The following is a 15,370-nucleotide window of genomic DNA, read 5'->3' as shown; positions in this document are numbered from 1 at the left end:
CACTAAACAACTATAACATGAGCACACAAAATTAATAGATTTATGAATGTCTCTGTTTATAGAAGCAATCTGGATGGCCCTTGTCTAATTTCAGTAGTTCTGTCAGGTTAGTACTGACCCATAAATTAAGATTCCTGCCCTTGGAACCATTTCATACGCGTCCTATTCTGCCTCCTCGTAAACAAAGTTAAATTTACCTACACCAGGGCACCTCAACTTGCATCCCAACCACAGGCTTTGGATGGGCCTCTATGACACTGTGAGTACTACACAACAAATAGTGTCTCCCTTCTGCAGATGAAAGACCCCTTTATTCCAGCGGCGCTGCAGGGAAGCACTCTATCCTTGTGCTGTTCTCTCACCCCCCGTAGCAGCCGACTCGGGGAACTGATCTGGCCCAGATGAGAACCAGTGCTGCTGCTGGGCTCTCATGAATAATTCCTGTTGTTACATGGGAGAGCCATTAGCGTATGCCATGGAGAGTGGGGTGAGGCCCTGCAGAGTGCCTCAGGCCACCCGCCTCACTGTCGGAAAACAAAGAGGAGACGCTTAAGAGCCAATGTATTGATTTTGTTTTATTACAAAAATAAAATACAAATGATAAGCAAAAAGAGTACACTGCAGACCTTTTTATTTATTTATGTATTTATTTTTTACCTAAAACCAGAGGATAAGAACATTCCACTCATTTCAGTGCTTGTATTCACGTTTGTTTTTCTCTTCTTTTTTTTTTGGCGTTGTTTAGGGTGGGGAAAAATGTGAGATGAGCCTGTGCTTGTGAGCAACTACTTCCTGTTAGTACCCTCCTCCCCGCCCATGTTTCATTCTGCACACAAATCAGCCACAACGTTGGCATGTGATTAACCACTACCACCCAACAAAAATGAGAAAAAGACAAAATAATAAGAAATATCAGTCATATAAACCAAGCATTGTGTGAAGTAGTGAGTATATGCTGCTAAGCTGAACATTGTTTAACAGCATAACTAAATGTGAGCCCCATATTGTATGAGATAAGTATATCAGATACATGTTAAGGAAATGATAACTGATCCTTTATAATATTATGGCATCAGGTACAGTATCTTTGACGATGCCACAAATAATAGTCATCCATGTCTTGGTTGTGGCGATGACATTACATCCATTGATCTGGCAGAGCCTGCAAGCACACCCGAGAGCAAAACCACACAAAACATTGAGTAGAAGTGGTTGTAATTACACTCAAAAAGGCTACCACAGAGACTGAGCTTGGTAATACACGTCATCCCGTACACAAACTTCTGAGGAGACGAGATTGATAAAAGGCAATGACATCAGACATCAGCTTGCTGGAAAACTTCCAACAGTGTTCATGAAGACCACAGAGGATTACTCACAGTGAATCACACTGCAATAACATGCAGGGAGAAAAAAACAATGATAAGTCCATTGTGAACTAAAGTACTTTCACTTTAACACAAAACAATATGAATAAGCTTAAGAATAATCACCTTATGGACTTATCTGCCTGAACAAAATGGCAATGGCTTTTTTTATTATTTATTTATTTATTTAATTTCTTTTAAACCCAGAGGAAATAATATAAATGTATAGTCTGAGGAGCAACCAGCACAGTAATGAACAAGCGTTTGTTTCATTTTGTAAAGTATTTTTTGGAAATAAAGAAAATGACATATTGCCAAAATGGGGTACAGTGCAACAAGTAGGGAGGGAGAGTATTGCTCAGATTGACCATCAGGAGGACATACAAAGAGAGGGTTATTGCAGCATACGACAGTAGGTCATCTGTTTTTTTTTTTTTTGCATAGCCTTGTTTGTTACAGTACAGGACATTGATTGAGGCTTTAGCTGAGGGAGAGAGACAGGGGAGGGGAGAGGCAGGAGCAGATGGGAATGCATCACTCAAGAGAGTTCTGTCCTAGTGGGAGCAAGGCACAGAAACTGTAAACATCCACATTACGAATGATGTTCTACTGATGAAACCTGTCCTTAAGGAACCTGCTAGCCTCAAGCATGTTCCAGGATATATTGTTTTTCTTTGTAGTCTGTGAAAATAATTGAAGATATGACACAAAAACACGAGGGCTATTAACGGGACTGCTGGGATCAAGATGTTTCCGATCTACGAGTCTGAATGGGAATAATAAATGACATAATAAACAATGCTCAAAGCTGTAAGAATTCTCCCAGACCTAGTGGATCAGAATTCTTTCATATCATGGCAACTAATATGAGTATAAACTAATCAGAAAAATCAATCAGGACATTACATAACCGGTATATTAATGGGCAGCCCATGACATTCATTTAATTTTTCTCATATGCCACCCAACCACAGAGAGGAAAATGGTTCTATTTGACATTTTCGAATTGCTAACCTTCTTCAATGCAGAGCTCTGTGTAACTATGGCCTTACAGGATTACATGAGGCACGACTGCTGGCCTCCTGTGTGCCTCTGCAACAACAGGCACAAGGAAAAAATGAGAGAGGGAGTTGATGCTCTGGGACCAATGAGACGGAGAGACACAGGTGGTACACACCCCTTGATACTCGCTGAGGGGTAAACAAAACTATTTGTTACACAACTGGAAAAATGACAATTACTCATGCAGAGATACAGGGGGAGAGAAAAAAAATTACAATCGTACGTGTTTCAACGTGATCATAAACTGCAGTGGTGGATGCAAACCATTGCGCACATGAAATGTCATGAACAATAGCCCTTATTTTGGAGAAAACAAAAAGAAGAAGGAAAAAAAAGTAAACATGTCAGGCCAAAAAAGTTTTTGTATTTGGCAGAAAATGTGCTCACACAAAAATACTGAACGAGCACCACAAGGGCCATATAGGGGCCCTTATCCCTTACATCAGAACCATTTAAATCCGGTTTCAGTAACTTTCAGGAAGGGACGGAGATGAGCAACAAACAAACAAACTCATTCATTTCTATTGCTTACAAAAACATGCAGTTCTAGATCGATTCACAGATATCCCCAAAAAGTAACACACACATCTAGGGGGCACCAGTAAATAGCATTCCCCTTATCTGCCAAAAAAAAAAAAACATGCTTTTCAACATGTGCCTCAAACTCTCAAAGTATTAACTGAAGAGCTGAGGCAGCATTACTTAGTTCACTGAGAGAATAGGGGCCGATAAGATCATACACAACTACAGGCTTTAGAGAAGACGTCTATCTACAAACTGAAGAGCACACTGAGGGCTGTGCTCCCTCACTGCACCACATCCTCCACACTGTCAAGCGTGAACTTCCTGAAACTCAAGTCGAAGGAGGTCATGCTTTGTTTGTGCTTCAATAAATGTAAGAACAAGCGAGATACAGTTCTCTAACCGCAATGTTCACACTCTCATAAGGCCATGGCTGAACCCAGGCTGTCCTCTTACATAACAGCCATTTTGTTCCTGATTGAACCAGTGCACTTCACAATACGCCCATCTCTATGGAGACGTACCAAGCAAGGCAGCTTCTGGTGTAGAACAACACCTCCAATCAATGGTGGCCTGCAGCCCTGCTTTGTTTGTTTCACTGATTGTTTGTGTACCACAAGTTTGTTCACTGTTCTCCACTACAGACACACAATGTTAAATGTGCCGATGCCCATCCTCCTCAGCACATGTTTTTATTAAGACGGTGGAATTTTTTTCTGTCACAGACCAAGTCAATCTCTCACTGTGCGTGCATGTCCTGCTTTTGAGTGCTTCGATCCCCAGGGACAGAGGGAGCCAAGCAGCTCACACAGTGCACGGAGTAGAACCGTCTTGTGCTTGTACGGAGTGCGACCTCGGAGGTCACACCCTATGCCACAGGAAGACCATTTCTATGACAACGCTTTTACACATTTTATCAAATGTGTCACAGACAGCCTTGGGGGGGTTTGAGGAGGCTTGGGAGTAGTGGTGGTGGTGGGGGGGAGGGGGCACACTGGCAACAGCAGCGCGGAGATAGAGGAGCTCTGTGCGCAATGATAAACCCCCCATATACCCGGCCTCCTCAGTCATCTGTGTGTCAGAGAGGCATTTACCACCACAGACTTAAAGTGAAAAAAGAGAAGCTGATGCAGCCTAAAGTACTTTGAACACAAACACACGTTAACTCGCGCATGTTTGGCGCCTCTACCCAAACCAAACGCGACGGCAGCAGGTCGGTTAGTCTGTCAGTTTAAAGGCCTAGCGCCCAGCTTCAGCAACCCAGCCCTGCAGGACACCAAGTACGTGTCGCTTAAAATATTCACACCTGCAAGATCTCAATGCATTTTACCCACACAATTATATAAAAAGACACACTCATTGCAGTGGTTCGAAGTCAGGTGTGTTAGGTGAACAACCTAAACGCACGCCACTTCATCACACACACACACACACACACAAAGAGCTATCCACACACTCACTTACAAGACATTAGTGTTACACTTCTGCCAAAGTCCCAAAAGCAGAAGGGGACACTGAGCAGCTCCACTCAGAGCTTTGTTAACTAGGTCAATATGAATTAAAGCAAAACCATTCGAAAGTTACACTGAGGAGAAATCCAAGGACAAGAATTCACAAATTAATTTTGTCCCACTTTTCATCGTCGCATCTAAGGATGTTAGAAGAGTTTTGAAAGTCTTATGGTGCTATGAAAGATCGGCCATCCTTCAGGAATGTGCCACCCACCCATACCCCCCACCCCCACCCCAACTCACATACACTTCCTCATTTGTGGTAGGCACTATTACGTCACTGATAGCCGGCTGGTCTGCACAAACACACTGGCGCACCCATATTAACACACGCACACACAAGCTTTTTTTAGACCCTAACTAGCAAGCCCAGCGCTGGGGGATAATGTCACGGGCCACGCAAAGTAGAAAATGGATCAAGTTCCCCCCCCACACTACTGATCGAAGGTTGACTCAAAGGCCATACAGAAGGCACAGTAGCTTGGTTTTCTTTCCAACCCCCCTACCAGACCTCACCACCAGCTCAACATCTCTTATCCCTCCTTTAATTCCTGTCATTAGGGACACAGGCTTAAGCCCCAGAAAGAAGGAGAGGCTGACAGAAAAGGCGCTGTGGGCTGCATGATAACTCTAACCCTACTATCAAAAGGAGAAAGGAAAAAGACAAAACAAATTCATGACAAGCATATGTGTGTGTGTGTGTGTGTGTGTGTGTGTGTATGTATGTGTGTGTGTGTGTGTGTGCTAGCCTCACCATGCCCAGGGGACTGCAGGGAGACCCAGTCTTCTAACGTGGCATTGCCATGTGCTGGGCGTTGAGGACCTGAGCCGCTGGGGTCGTATGGGAAGGCTAGGCGGCGGGCGGGTACATGCCAGGCGGGATCAAAGGAAAGGCGGGGGGTACAGAGGGTGGGCGGAGAGAGAACATGGCGCTTTAAAAAGCTCCCGCCATCAGCCACTCCGTGACATGGCAGCTGTTTCACAGCTACCATGACCTTTCAGTTCCAGACCTACACAAACTAGAAATCAACACAATGTTCATTCATCCATGACAAAAACAACAAGAAAAAAACAGAACAAACAAAAAACAATGAAGAGAAGCTATCCATGGGAATGAACAACTTTAACCCCAAGCCGTGTAATAGCAAGTTCCAAACCATATGAGCCAGTTCCATCATCATCATCATCATTAGCCATCTATCACCTTAACCATTTGACACACAGAAAGCCGACATACGGCTTAATTTACATGGAGGGATTTGGGGAATAAAGACCATTAGGGAAGGCAGCTTTCTTATCATTATTCACGGCTTTTGCCTCATGGTAACGTCAATGATGATGACAAAAGTGGCTAGGCATCGTCCTCTTTGAATCCGTGTGTGGCAAGCAGGCACAGCGCAGGGAAATGTCTCAGACTAGTCTGTCCCCGGTGCTGGATGGCTTGGTTCTGGGCTCAGGGCTGTGCTCTTTGTGTCGTGCCACGGCCTCCCTCTCAGCGCAGCAAGCCCCCCCAGTGCCTCCCTGGCACAGCTGCTCGCACTCCCCCCTCTCCTCGCTGCCGCCGCCGTCCTCCTCGCCACACAAGCCTTCGTCCACATCCATCTGGCATATGCACACCTCGATCCCTGAGTCGCCAGTCACGTGCCTCCGTCTTGTCCCCAGCTCCTCTTCCTCCTCCAGCATGGCTCCAGGCTCTTCCTCCTCCGCCACCTCGTGCTGCTGGTGATTGGACAGGCTGGCAGAAGCGGCTGCTCCTGCCACCACAGCCACTGCTGCGGAGCCCTGTTCATCTCTGCAGAGCGGTGCCACCGGCTCTATGTGGGGCTCCAGTATGATGGCAGCAGCAGCAGAAGCCTGACCAGGAGGGGAGGTCTCGGGGGGCATTTCTGAGTAAGGTGGAGGGGGCGTTGGGGGATGGCCAACCACCTCCTCATAATCTGGCAGTTTGCAGTCCGTCCAGAAGCCTGGAGTGAATCACGGATCACACCAGAGGGGAGCAAAAAGAGACAGAGAGCGATAGAAAGAAAAAGATTAAGCAGGGCTAAGGTAAAAAAAAATACTGTATGGTCAGCTGATCTGTATGAAAGTCATCACTACCTCTATGTTTTCAATTGTCACTTGAGGCTGCTGTGCACAGCAAAGGCCTTGTTTACTGTAACCGTATGAGGGAGATGGAGGGGGTATGGCTGTGTAACTGCAGATATGACTACCCCTGTCAAAACAGAACATGACCTCCCGGGATTGCCTCACTTCAGGGTGCACGGTATCCCCGGCCAGAATAACACATGGAACAGATGGTATAACCATCTGAGTGCTAATGTATCAGATATGGGTGTAATACCACTTGCAGAGAGAGAGAGAGAGAGAGAGAGAGAGAGAGAGAGAGAGAGAGAGAGAGAGAAGGGAAAGGTGTAAAGAGACCGAAGAGTACTAAAAGAAAAAGAGTGGTAATAAGAGTGCGGTAGGAAGACACTTATGCAGAGCCTGAGAGGGGGTGTGAGGGGTGCGACAGACACTGAGAGTCCTAGTTATGTAACGTTAAATTGGGGCAGCTCAGCAGACTTACGCAGATTTAGGGGAGGTGGGGACACGAAAGAGCTGGAGGCCCCCTGGTAGGCCATGAGGCTGATCTCGCGCTGACGCTGCTCCTGTTGGAGTCGCATCTTCACGCGCCGGTGACGGTATGCACAGCAGCAGCTGAGCATGATGATAAGGGTCCACACCAGCCAGAACCCTGCGAAGTTGCACGCATATTATTTCTGCTAACGTCATACCACAGGCTGGCAGCCCCAGCATGTGAGCACTTCATGTGTGGCATGATAACATTACACGAGCTTGCAAACTTAGGTATTTACCTTGAGGTTAGGATGGTACATTACGTACTAAAACATTCGTACTTACGTTACATACAGAAATAGGCGAACAACATAATTTTTGGAATCTCTCAAAATAACCGTCAGTCAGCCTGATGTGAAATACAAAGTAACAGCGTACAACTTATGTTAAATGTATGTAGGAAAACAATAGATAACATACACCACAATTCGTAGTAATAGGTACAGCACTCCGTTTCTCCGCAGCAGTAACCCATCTCGCACCTGTATTGTTCATTGTTGACGCCGAAACAGAACTCTTTCGCCTGTAAAACAATCAAAAACACATTTCGCTGTCTCAACAAAACAGTGGGACGATTTAGGCTGTTACGACTAAAGGTATTTTAATAGACATGTCATTAACGCCTTAAATACATCAGAGATGCAGGAGCATTTCGATGCTTTCCTAGTGATTAAAACGTTATTTAAGTGGCATAACTCGTATCGCTAACTCTCTTAACTAAAAACAATGTAATCTTCATTTTTCTTGATCACTGAGAAAGCAAACAAGCGATAGACTATTGTTACCTAGCGGACTATTACTGTGATGTTTATTCTGTTTAGCTGGCTTTTTTTGCCTTGATAAAACAGTGAAAGAACTTTCAGATTAACTTTTCTTTTTCTAGTAAAATCAAAGCCTACATTACTGTATAGCCCTGTGTTATCACTGTATGGTTACCCAGCCAACTGGCTAACAATTCCTCGACAGTGTTACTTGCTAGCTTGTTAACAAAGGTCAATCGGGATAAAGTTAACTAACTGACCTGTCTGGTTGACAAGCCGATGTATGTGGACAATGTGTTAAGTCTCCCGTGGTGATATCAATGTAAAATACCTTCATGCGAATTGCATTCATTTACAGGAATATTAACATAGGCTAACGTTCACTAGCTAGCAACCATCCAAAGATTTGTAACACCGCTAGCGTTAACGTTACTGTCAGCTTCCTAGCTAGGTTGCTAGCAGGCAAACTATCAGCAAACGAGAGCAAGTATTCGCCTTTGTTGGCTTATTTCTGACAATGCTAGCTATAAGCTGTTACATCTCAGAAGAGTGACTAAATAATACAATTAAAGGTATGTTATATTTTGAACTTAATAGTGCATGTGAAATGCAGATATAATGGTTGACAGTTCGTCAAGGAAAACACAAACAACTCTGACGTCATTTAAAGTTAGCCATATCCAAGTTCCTTTGTGGACAAAACAAAAACGCACAATAGAAGGCCTACTTCCAGCTGTGATCCCGGAGCTCGATTTGAATGCGCCAGCTATCTGAAAGCAGTATTACAGCCTACCTGAACCACAGAGGCACCGGTGCAAAGCAGCCCTATAACGGATCCCAGTGTTTTCTGTGGCATCTTTCTGGGTTCTTGGCCAAATTTGCGAAGGAAATCATATAGGTTTAGCTCCAAAATCGCACAGAATCACCAAAATAATGTAAACATTCCGGTTCGCGAACTGCCAGCTACATATTTCCGTCCCGAGTTGGACTGAAATGTCTACAGTCCACATCGACCAGTAGAAGGCAGCAACGAGTAACTAACATAATTAGTTTAGCCCCTAGTTTAACGCCTACTTCAGAAGATGATGTATGTTTGTTTGCCAGCATCTCATGAAATGCCAAACCAGTAACGCATTGTTTCCATACATCTGGAACAAACATTTGTTTTTATTTTGAAGAACCGAGGCTACAGTCCTAGCCTAACTAATATTCACCTGATGACTCAGTACTGATGCTGCATACCATGCATTTTGTAGCCTCATGTGAAAAAAATAAAATGTCCCAGTTCTTTTAGATGGGATTAAGTCCCTATCCCATGCAAGTGTTTCATTCCTTTTCAAAAGGACTTGCTATTGCACTCTACCTATACCTTTGCATATACTTGACGTTATATTAAATTTTCTTCTTATTTTTGCACTTATCTTATTAATGCTCTTTTTTTACTTTGCATAGAGCACATAACCTTCACGTAACTTAAAACACTTCAGTATGACTTCAACCTGTGATGCATCTGGAAAAATCATGCATGCAACTAGAAATTGCTGTTGTGTTTTCTATGAAACGTATACATTTGGGTACAAAATAACATAATGATACAGTGTTGGATAAAATGATGGAAGACAAAAGTTTACATTGCTTACATGGACGTCATGGCTGCCATAGTAACAGAGGGAATGACAGCTTGGTCAGGCAAGTGATGTCAAATCCCTGGATCTGTGGGACTGTGAAATAGTCCGGGCAGAGTCACTGAGCGCACCAAAGAATGGTAAGTGACCATTCTATTCAATCTCATAGCGTTTGAATTGTTCTTCATCGCTCCGTTGGTAACGATATCGGCACAAATGCGGACATTTAAATAAGCCGATTCGGCAAACCCATTAAACTATCAGTGCAATTAACTTTGCCTCGCTAATGTAGGCTAATGTTTCTTCGGTGTTAGCATATCTATAAGCATGTCAGCCAACACTCATCTAGTCAGACTTCTCCTATGTATTCCACAGTCAACAGTTTTTGTACAACTTGTGACTTTCTGATGTCCTGACCTGTGATGAAATGCAAACATGGACAAACCGGCAGCATTAGGATACCTGCTGTTCCCAGCAGTTGATACTCATATCTTTTTTTACGTTGCCATGAATGGGACAAAAACACATCCTAGATAGCAAACACTATTACATGTATTACAATCTATATAGCATCGTAGCCTTGTTCCTGGCTGTGAGCCAGTAGCCCACATTTTCACTAGAAAAAAAATACTACCGTTAGCTAAAGCCAACGGGGTCATGACAAGCTTAGTGTTGAACCTTGAACTTAGTGCTGCATTTGGAGTTGACAGGTTTAATGATATAGGTCTGTTTGATGTTACTCCGAAACACCTGAATTATTATATTGGCCTACGGCTTCAAACAAGACCGAAGGTGTTGGTGGTTTGGAAGTATGGAACCTCAGGTTATTTTTGAAGTCCTAGTATGGATCAGATAGCATTTCCATTAGGCCTTCCTTCCTTGTATTTCTATAATAACTTTGGCGTCTCTAATAATCTTGCTTTAGGACCTCAAAGTCTCAAGGTTCAGAAGTAAGAAACAACCTGCTCTGTAATCCTCAAAACTGCTTTGTCAGCTCCTCCCCTTCTATGTATGATCCAACTGTAGGCTACTGTATTTATAGGCCATGGCGACATGGCTGAAAGCTAATTGAGTGTATTCTTGGCCACATCCTCAACTTGTGCACAAGTGCAGTAGTTGCTGTTGCATCCTCTGAATTAATCTGTGTCAATCCCAATCCTTCCAGGGTTGTTGTGATTGGCGGATTTCCAGTGGCCTTCCTCATTGGTTGATCTGTTGTTCAGCCTGTGACAAAACGTCTAGGTCAGGGTTGCTGTTCTTTAACCCTGTGTTAACTGGGATAGCTGTATTTCCTGGATTTAGCCTAGTCCTTTGTTTACTTTAAAATGAGAGAAGGTTTGATATATTTCTGTACAAATAAGAGCCAGATGTGTATGAAAAATGTATGGAATAACAAACAGACAAAATAACTGTGTCTGCCTCTTATTTCTGTTTGTTTGTGTGTGTGTGTGTGTGTGTGTGTGTGTGTGTGTGTGTGTGTGTGTGTGTGTGTGTGTGTGTGTGTGACCTCAGGGTTTGTTGGCAGTCCTACGGAGGTTGAAGACCACTCCTGACCAGGAGGTGAGAATCCTGCTACTGGGGCTGGACAATGCTGGCAAAACCACCCTGTTGAAACAGCTTGCCTCTGAAGACATCAACCACATAACCCCTACACAGGTACACCCACCCACTCACTCACTCTCTCACTCACTCACTCACACACACACACCTGCCCACATACACACAAAAACACACCATGCTACTGAAACAGCTTCTCTTTATTGACAATAGATATCACCTCTTCACAGGTACAGACAGAAATATAGACATTCTACACACTTTTATGCTGTATCACACGTACCATATAATAATACACAGAGACAGACCCTGTATATATGCCCATGGAAAAGAATACACAAAAAAAGATATTTAACTTTCCATAATCAATACACATCACATTGGTTTTCTTCTTTCTGTATCTTGACCTTTTACACAATATCTATACAGCCAATAGTGCTGAAAGCGTTTGGATCCTTAATTGACTTCCTATTCTCCAGGGCTTCAATATCAAAAGTGTGCAAAGCCAGGGCTTCAAGCTCAATGTGTGGGACATCGGAGGCCAAAGGCAGATCCGACCTTACTGGAGGAACTACTTTGAGAATACAGACCTACTGGTACGTTTAATTTGGCAGCAGCCTGTTAGAAGTAGTGTCCTAGAAAGCACAGGAGTGATTAAAACTTTCAGTTCAGACACTTTGAATAGTCCTTGTCTCTATCACATTAATGTAGAGACATTGTGACATTACAATTTGTAATTTAGACAAGTGGGTGACGTCTTTACATGATCAATCACAGTGGAGCTAAGAAACCTGATTATCAGACACAGAAAGGAGATTGTGTGAGTTTAGTGTGCGGGTATAAGATGACGTGTTAGTTGATTTGTGTCTGAATCCACAGATCTACGTCATTGACAGTGGTGATAGGAAGCGCTTTGAGGAAACAGCTGAGGTACGGCTGGAGAGAAGAGATCTGTCTGTCTGTGTGTGTCTGGGGGGTGATAGTGATAGTGTTTGTTGCTTGAGTGTGTGCATTTGTGTGTGTGTGTGTGTGTGTGTGTGTGTGTGTGTGTGTGTCTCTATGTGCATTCGTTTTTCTTGGCAGTCATTGTACCCTGAGGGTGTATCTACTTCCTCCTTCAGTGATGAATGACTACTAGTGTTCCTCTCTCTCGACCCCCTCTTCCTCCCTACACAAACACACCCCACAGGAGTTGGGTGAGCTGCTTGAGGAGGAAAAGCTAGGTATGATCCCCATGCTGATATTTGCCAACAAGCAGGACCTGATGACGGCGGCCTCCCCCGCCGAGCTGGCTGAGGGGCTCCACCTGCACACCATCAGAGACCGTATTTGGCAGATCCAGGCCTGCTCGGCACTCACCGGAGAGGGAGTGCAGGTAAGGTCACAGTACTGTCAATACACACAGCAATATACTGACACAAATATGCTCTGACTGTCATATTCAATTATATGCAGATGATACTGTGATCTACTTTTTTTACGAGCCTGACATCTATCTCACAAGTCCAGTGTACATTACAGGTTGATTGGGATGATGTTCAGAAATGTTTTTTTTTCTAAAGAATCAATTAGAAATTGTTTAGCACTAGATCTGAACTTTTTTTCATCAAACCCAGAATTAGTAAACATTTTTTTTAGATGGGAATTCAAATAACTATATCTCTAGCTCAATCTTTTTAAGCCCCTTATTAATTCAGAAGCAAAAAAATGTAGTGCAGTGTGAGAATAATCTAATAGAATAGAATATAATATTCTATTAACTCTTTCACTCTACAGGTCAGAAAAATAATGGTTTCAAAGTTTAGCATACCCAACACTAGATTATGCAGATATTGTCTTTTAGAACAGTGGTTCTCAACCTTTTTTGCCCCATGACCCACATTTTTAGATACCAGTGCAGTTGCGACCCACAAATTAATAATCAGCAAGAATCATCAGGCCAATAATTTAACAATTGTATTATTATTTTATTATTATGATTACTACCACTTCTTCTAGGCTTAATACTATACCACTGTTTTACCATTGAAAACACATGCAACTGTTTAAAAGTCAGGATCAGTTATGCAATCATGGACTTCTGAACTTCTTTGAACAAAAATGGACTTAAGCCATACATTTTCAACTTCTTAAGAAGAATCCATGGACTTACATGTTCACCTTTTTAGTCAGAGATGGACAAACATGTTCCACTTATCACAGGACTTATGTTGATTTTCTAAATGAGAAATCCTTACTTACATGCTCAACTTCTTAATGAGAAATGGACATGTTCAAATAGTAAATGAGATCCCTGAATGTTTTCCTGTCATCGAGACTGCCCCATCCGTTGTCACACCAACATACTTTGACCAGGAGAGCTGACTGAGTTAAAGTATGTGTCCATTGCAGAAAAAAATCTATGCTGGCTGCAGTGGTAAATGTTGGCAAATCTGAATTAAATAAGAACTGCTCTTCAAAGTCATCATTCTGCACATACCGCACATAAACCAAGAGAATGGCATGGCTAGCCACGTCTGTGGATTCATCGAGTTGTAAAGGCGATAAAGTCAAAAGCGCAGAGTCGTTCAGTGATCTGCTGCTCAACATCATTTGACATGTCACATATCCTCACATGAACAGTGTCGTTTGTCATGGGGATTGTCTTTAAGTTCGCTGCTTCTTTTTCACTTATGAGTGCAGTGCACAAATCGATGGCAACTTCTGCAACCGTATGAGACGTTTTGCTCTGAGCTAGTCGGTAGGAGACCAGCTAGGATGCACGCAGTGCCTGCGCCTAAACAGTGATGATGGCACGTTAAAATGTTTTTTTTTTTTTTTTTTGGCTCATACGTTTAAAAAAGTTTTTATCTTTATAGTTGGCCTGCTTTGTTTCAAAATGTATCTGCAATTTCAAAGGCTTCAGGCTTTCAGTAGCCAGTATTTCGTTGCATAACACACACAACGGCGGGTGCTCACCGAAATACCGGGTCACAAGCCTGAAAAACTCCCTCTTTGGTTCTTCAGAAGAAGTCATATCTGAGCTGGTACTCGTTTTACACGAAGATACTCTGTTGACTTTTTGCCTACACTAGTCGCCTCTAGACATTCTCCGGTCATGTCAGAGCATATTATCGCGCAATAGATGTTGGTACATTTGAAATATCTTATATGCAAATTTGATTGGCTGAATGTTCGAACATGTTATTGTTAGATAGGCCTATGTGCAGAACCATTGCCGGCTTCTGTAGTTTAATGTCAGAACTGGGGACAGGGATTCCCTAATGGACAGAGGGAGCATTGCTTGAAAAAAAAGTTTTACATTTAGAATTCGTCTTGCAACCCTTTCAGAAACTCCGGCGACCCAAATTTGGGTCGCGACCCAAGGGTTGAGAACCACTGTTTTAGAACACATCAGAAACCAATCTTCTCCCTCTCAGTGTAGTCAATTATGGTATCTGTAGAGCTCTTTTAAGGTGTACTTTTAGCCCATGGCAATTGCCCCCCACCTGCCGCCCTCCACACACACACACACACACACACACATACACACACACACACACAGATAAGCACCCACACACACACACACACTGTGCACCAGATAGGCACACACATGCACAGACACACACACACACACACACACAGATAGGCGCACACACACACACACACACACACACACACACACACAGCGATAGGCACACACACGTACAGACACACACACACACAGAGAAAGACACACACACACACAGATAGACACACACACACACACACATACACACACACACACACACACACACACACACAGATAAGCACACACACACACACACACACACACACAGATTGGCACACACGCACAAACACACACACACACACACACACACACACACACACACACACACACACACACACAGAGATAGGCAAACACATGCACACACACACACACACACACACAAACACCACACACCACACAATAATAATTGCCCGTCTCCTTTTGTTTCAGGATGGCATGGTATGGCTATGCAAGTGTATACCCACTAGAAGAAAATAACTGTGAGGACCACAGGTTTGAGGTTTGAACAATCTGAGTATGCGGAACGCCAACAACAATAGGCATTGTGTTGTTTATTTTCACAAGTAGGTGATATCTATGGTTGGTTTTATATCAGGGTATATGATCACATCTAAGGTTATTTTTTTTAAACCTGAATTGCTTATTTAATATTACTAGTCACGATGTAACATTTGTTTGCACTAAAAGACTGTATAACCCTGCAGTTACTGCGGTGACCATTTTATGTTGAAGGTCTTTGCCTTTTTGATACAGTGTGTGTGTGTGTGTGTGTGTGCATATTGTAAGAATTCAGAAGCAG

At 43.2% G+C, this 15,370-nt stretch overlaps 2 protein-coding genes across 2 annotated transcripts; one reads left to right on the top strand and one right to left on the bottom strand.

Moving 5' to 3' along the window:
• Positions 1–626: 626 nt before the first annotated feature.
• On the bottom strand, positions 627–8,814 carry wbp1 (WW domain binding protein 1). The gene is made up of 4 exons (XM_080847878.1): positions 8,633–8,814; positions 7,499–7,601; positions 7,029–7,196; positions 627–6,426 (listed from the first exon to the last, which is right to left on the bottom strand). Exons 1-4 carry the CDS (start codon positions 8,693–8,695, stop codon positions 5,873–5,875), a joined length of 888 nt encoding a protein of 295 aa, XP_080704004.1. The 5' UTR covers positions 8,696–8,814; the 3' UTR covers positions 627–5,872.
• A 674-nt stretch (positions 8,815–9,488) lies between these two features.
• LOC308372341 (ADP-ribosylation factor-like protein 3) lies at positions 9,489–15,048 on the top strand (the record flags this gene model as incomplete). The annotated part of the gene is made up of 6 exons (XM_080847498.1): positions 9,489–9,500; positions 10,977–11,120; positions 11,501–11,617; positions 11,901–11,951; positions 12,211–12,396; positions 15,001–15,048. The coding sequence occupies 6 exons, from the start codon at positions 9,489–9,491 to the stop codon at positions 15,046–15,048; spliced, it is 558 nt and encodes a 185-aa protein (XP_080703624.1).
• Positions 15,049–15,370: the final 322 nt, after the last annotated feature.

The sequence above is a fragment of the Sprattus sprattus genome (genome assembly GCF_963457725.1).
Source record: "Sprattus sprattus genome assembly, chromosome: 11".
NCBI classification, from domain to species: Eukaryota; Metazoa; Chordata; class Actinopteri; order Clupeiformes; family Clupeidae; genus Sprattus; species Sprattus sprattus.
This window is presented reverse-complemented; position numbering and strand designations above follow the sequence as displayed.

Coding starts and splice junctions, on each gene's coding strand:
- wbp1 (XM_080847878.1), bottom strand. CDS start 8,695: ATGCCACAGAAAACACTGGGATCCGTTATAGGGCTGCTTTGCACCGGT. Junction 7,602..8,632: donor CCGGTGCCTCTGTGGTTCAG/GTAGGCTGTAAT, acceptor ATTGTTTTACAG/GCGAAAGAGTTCTGTTTCGG. Junction 6,427..7,028: donor CCCACCTCCCCTAAATCTGC/GTAAGTCTGCTG, acceptor GATTCACTCCAG/GCTTCTGGACGGACTGCAAA.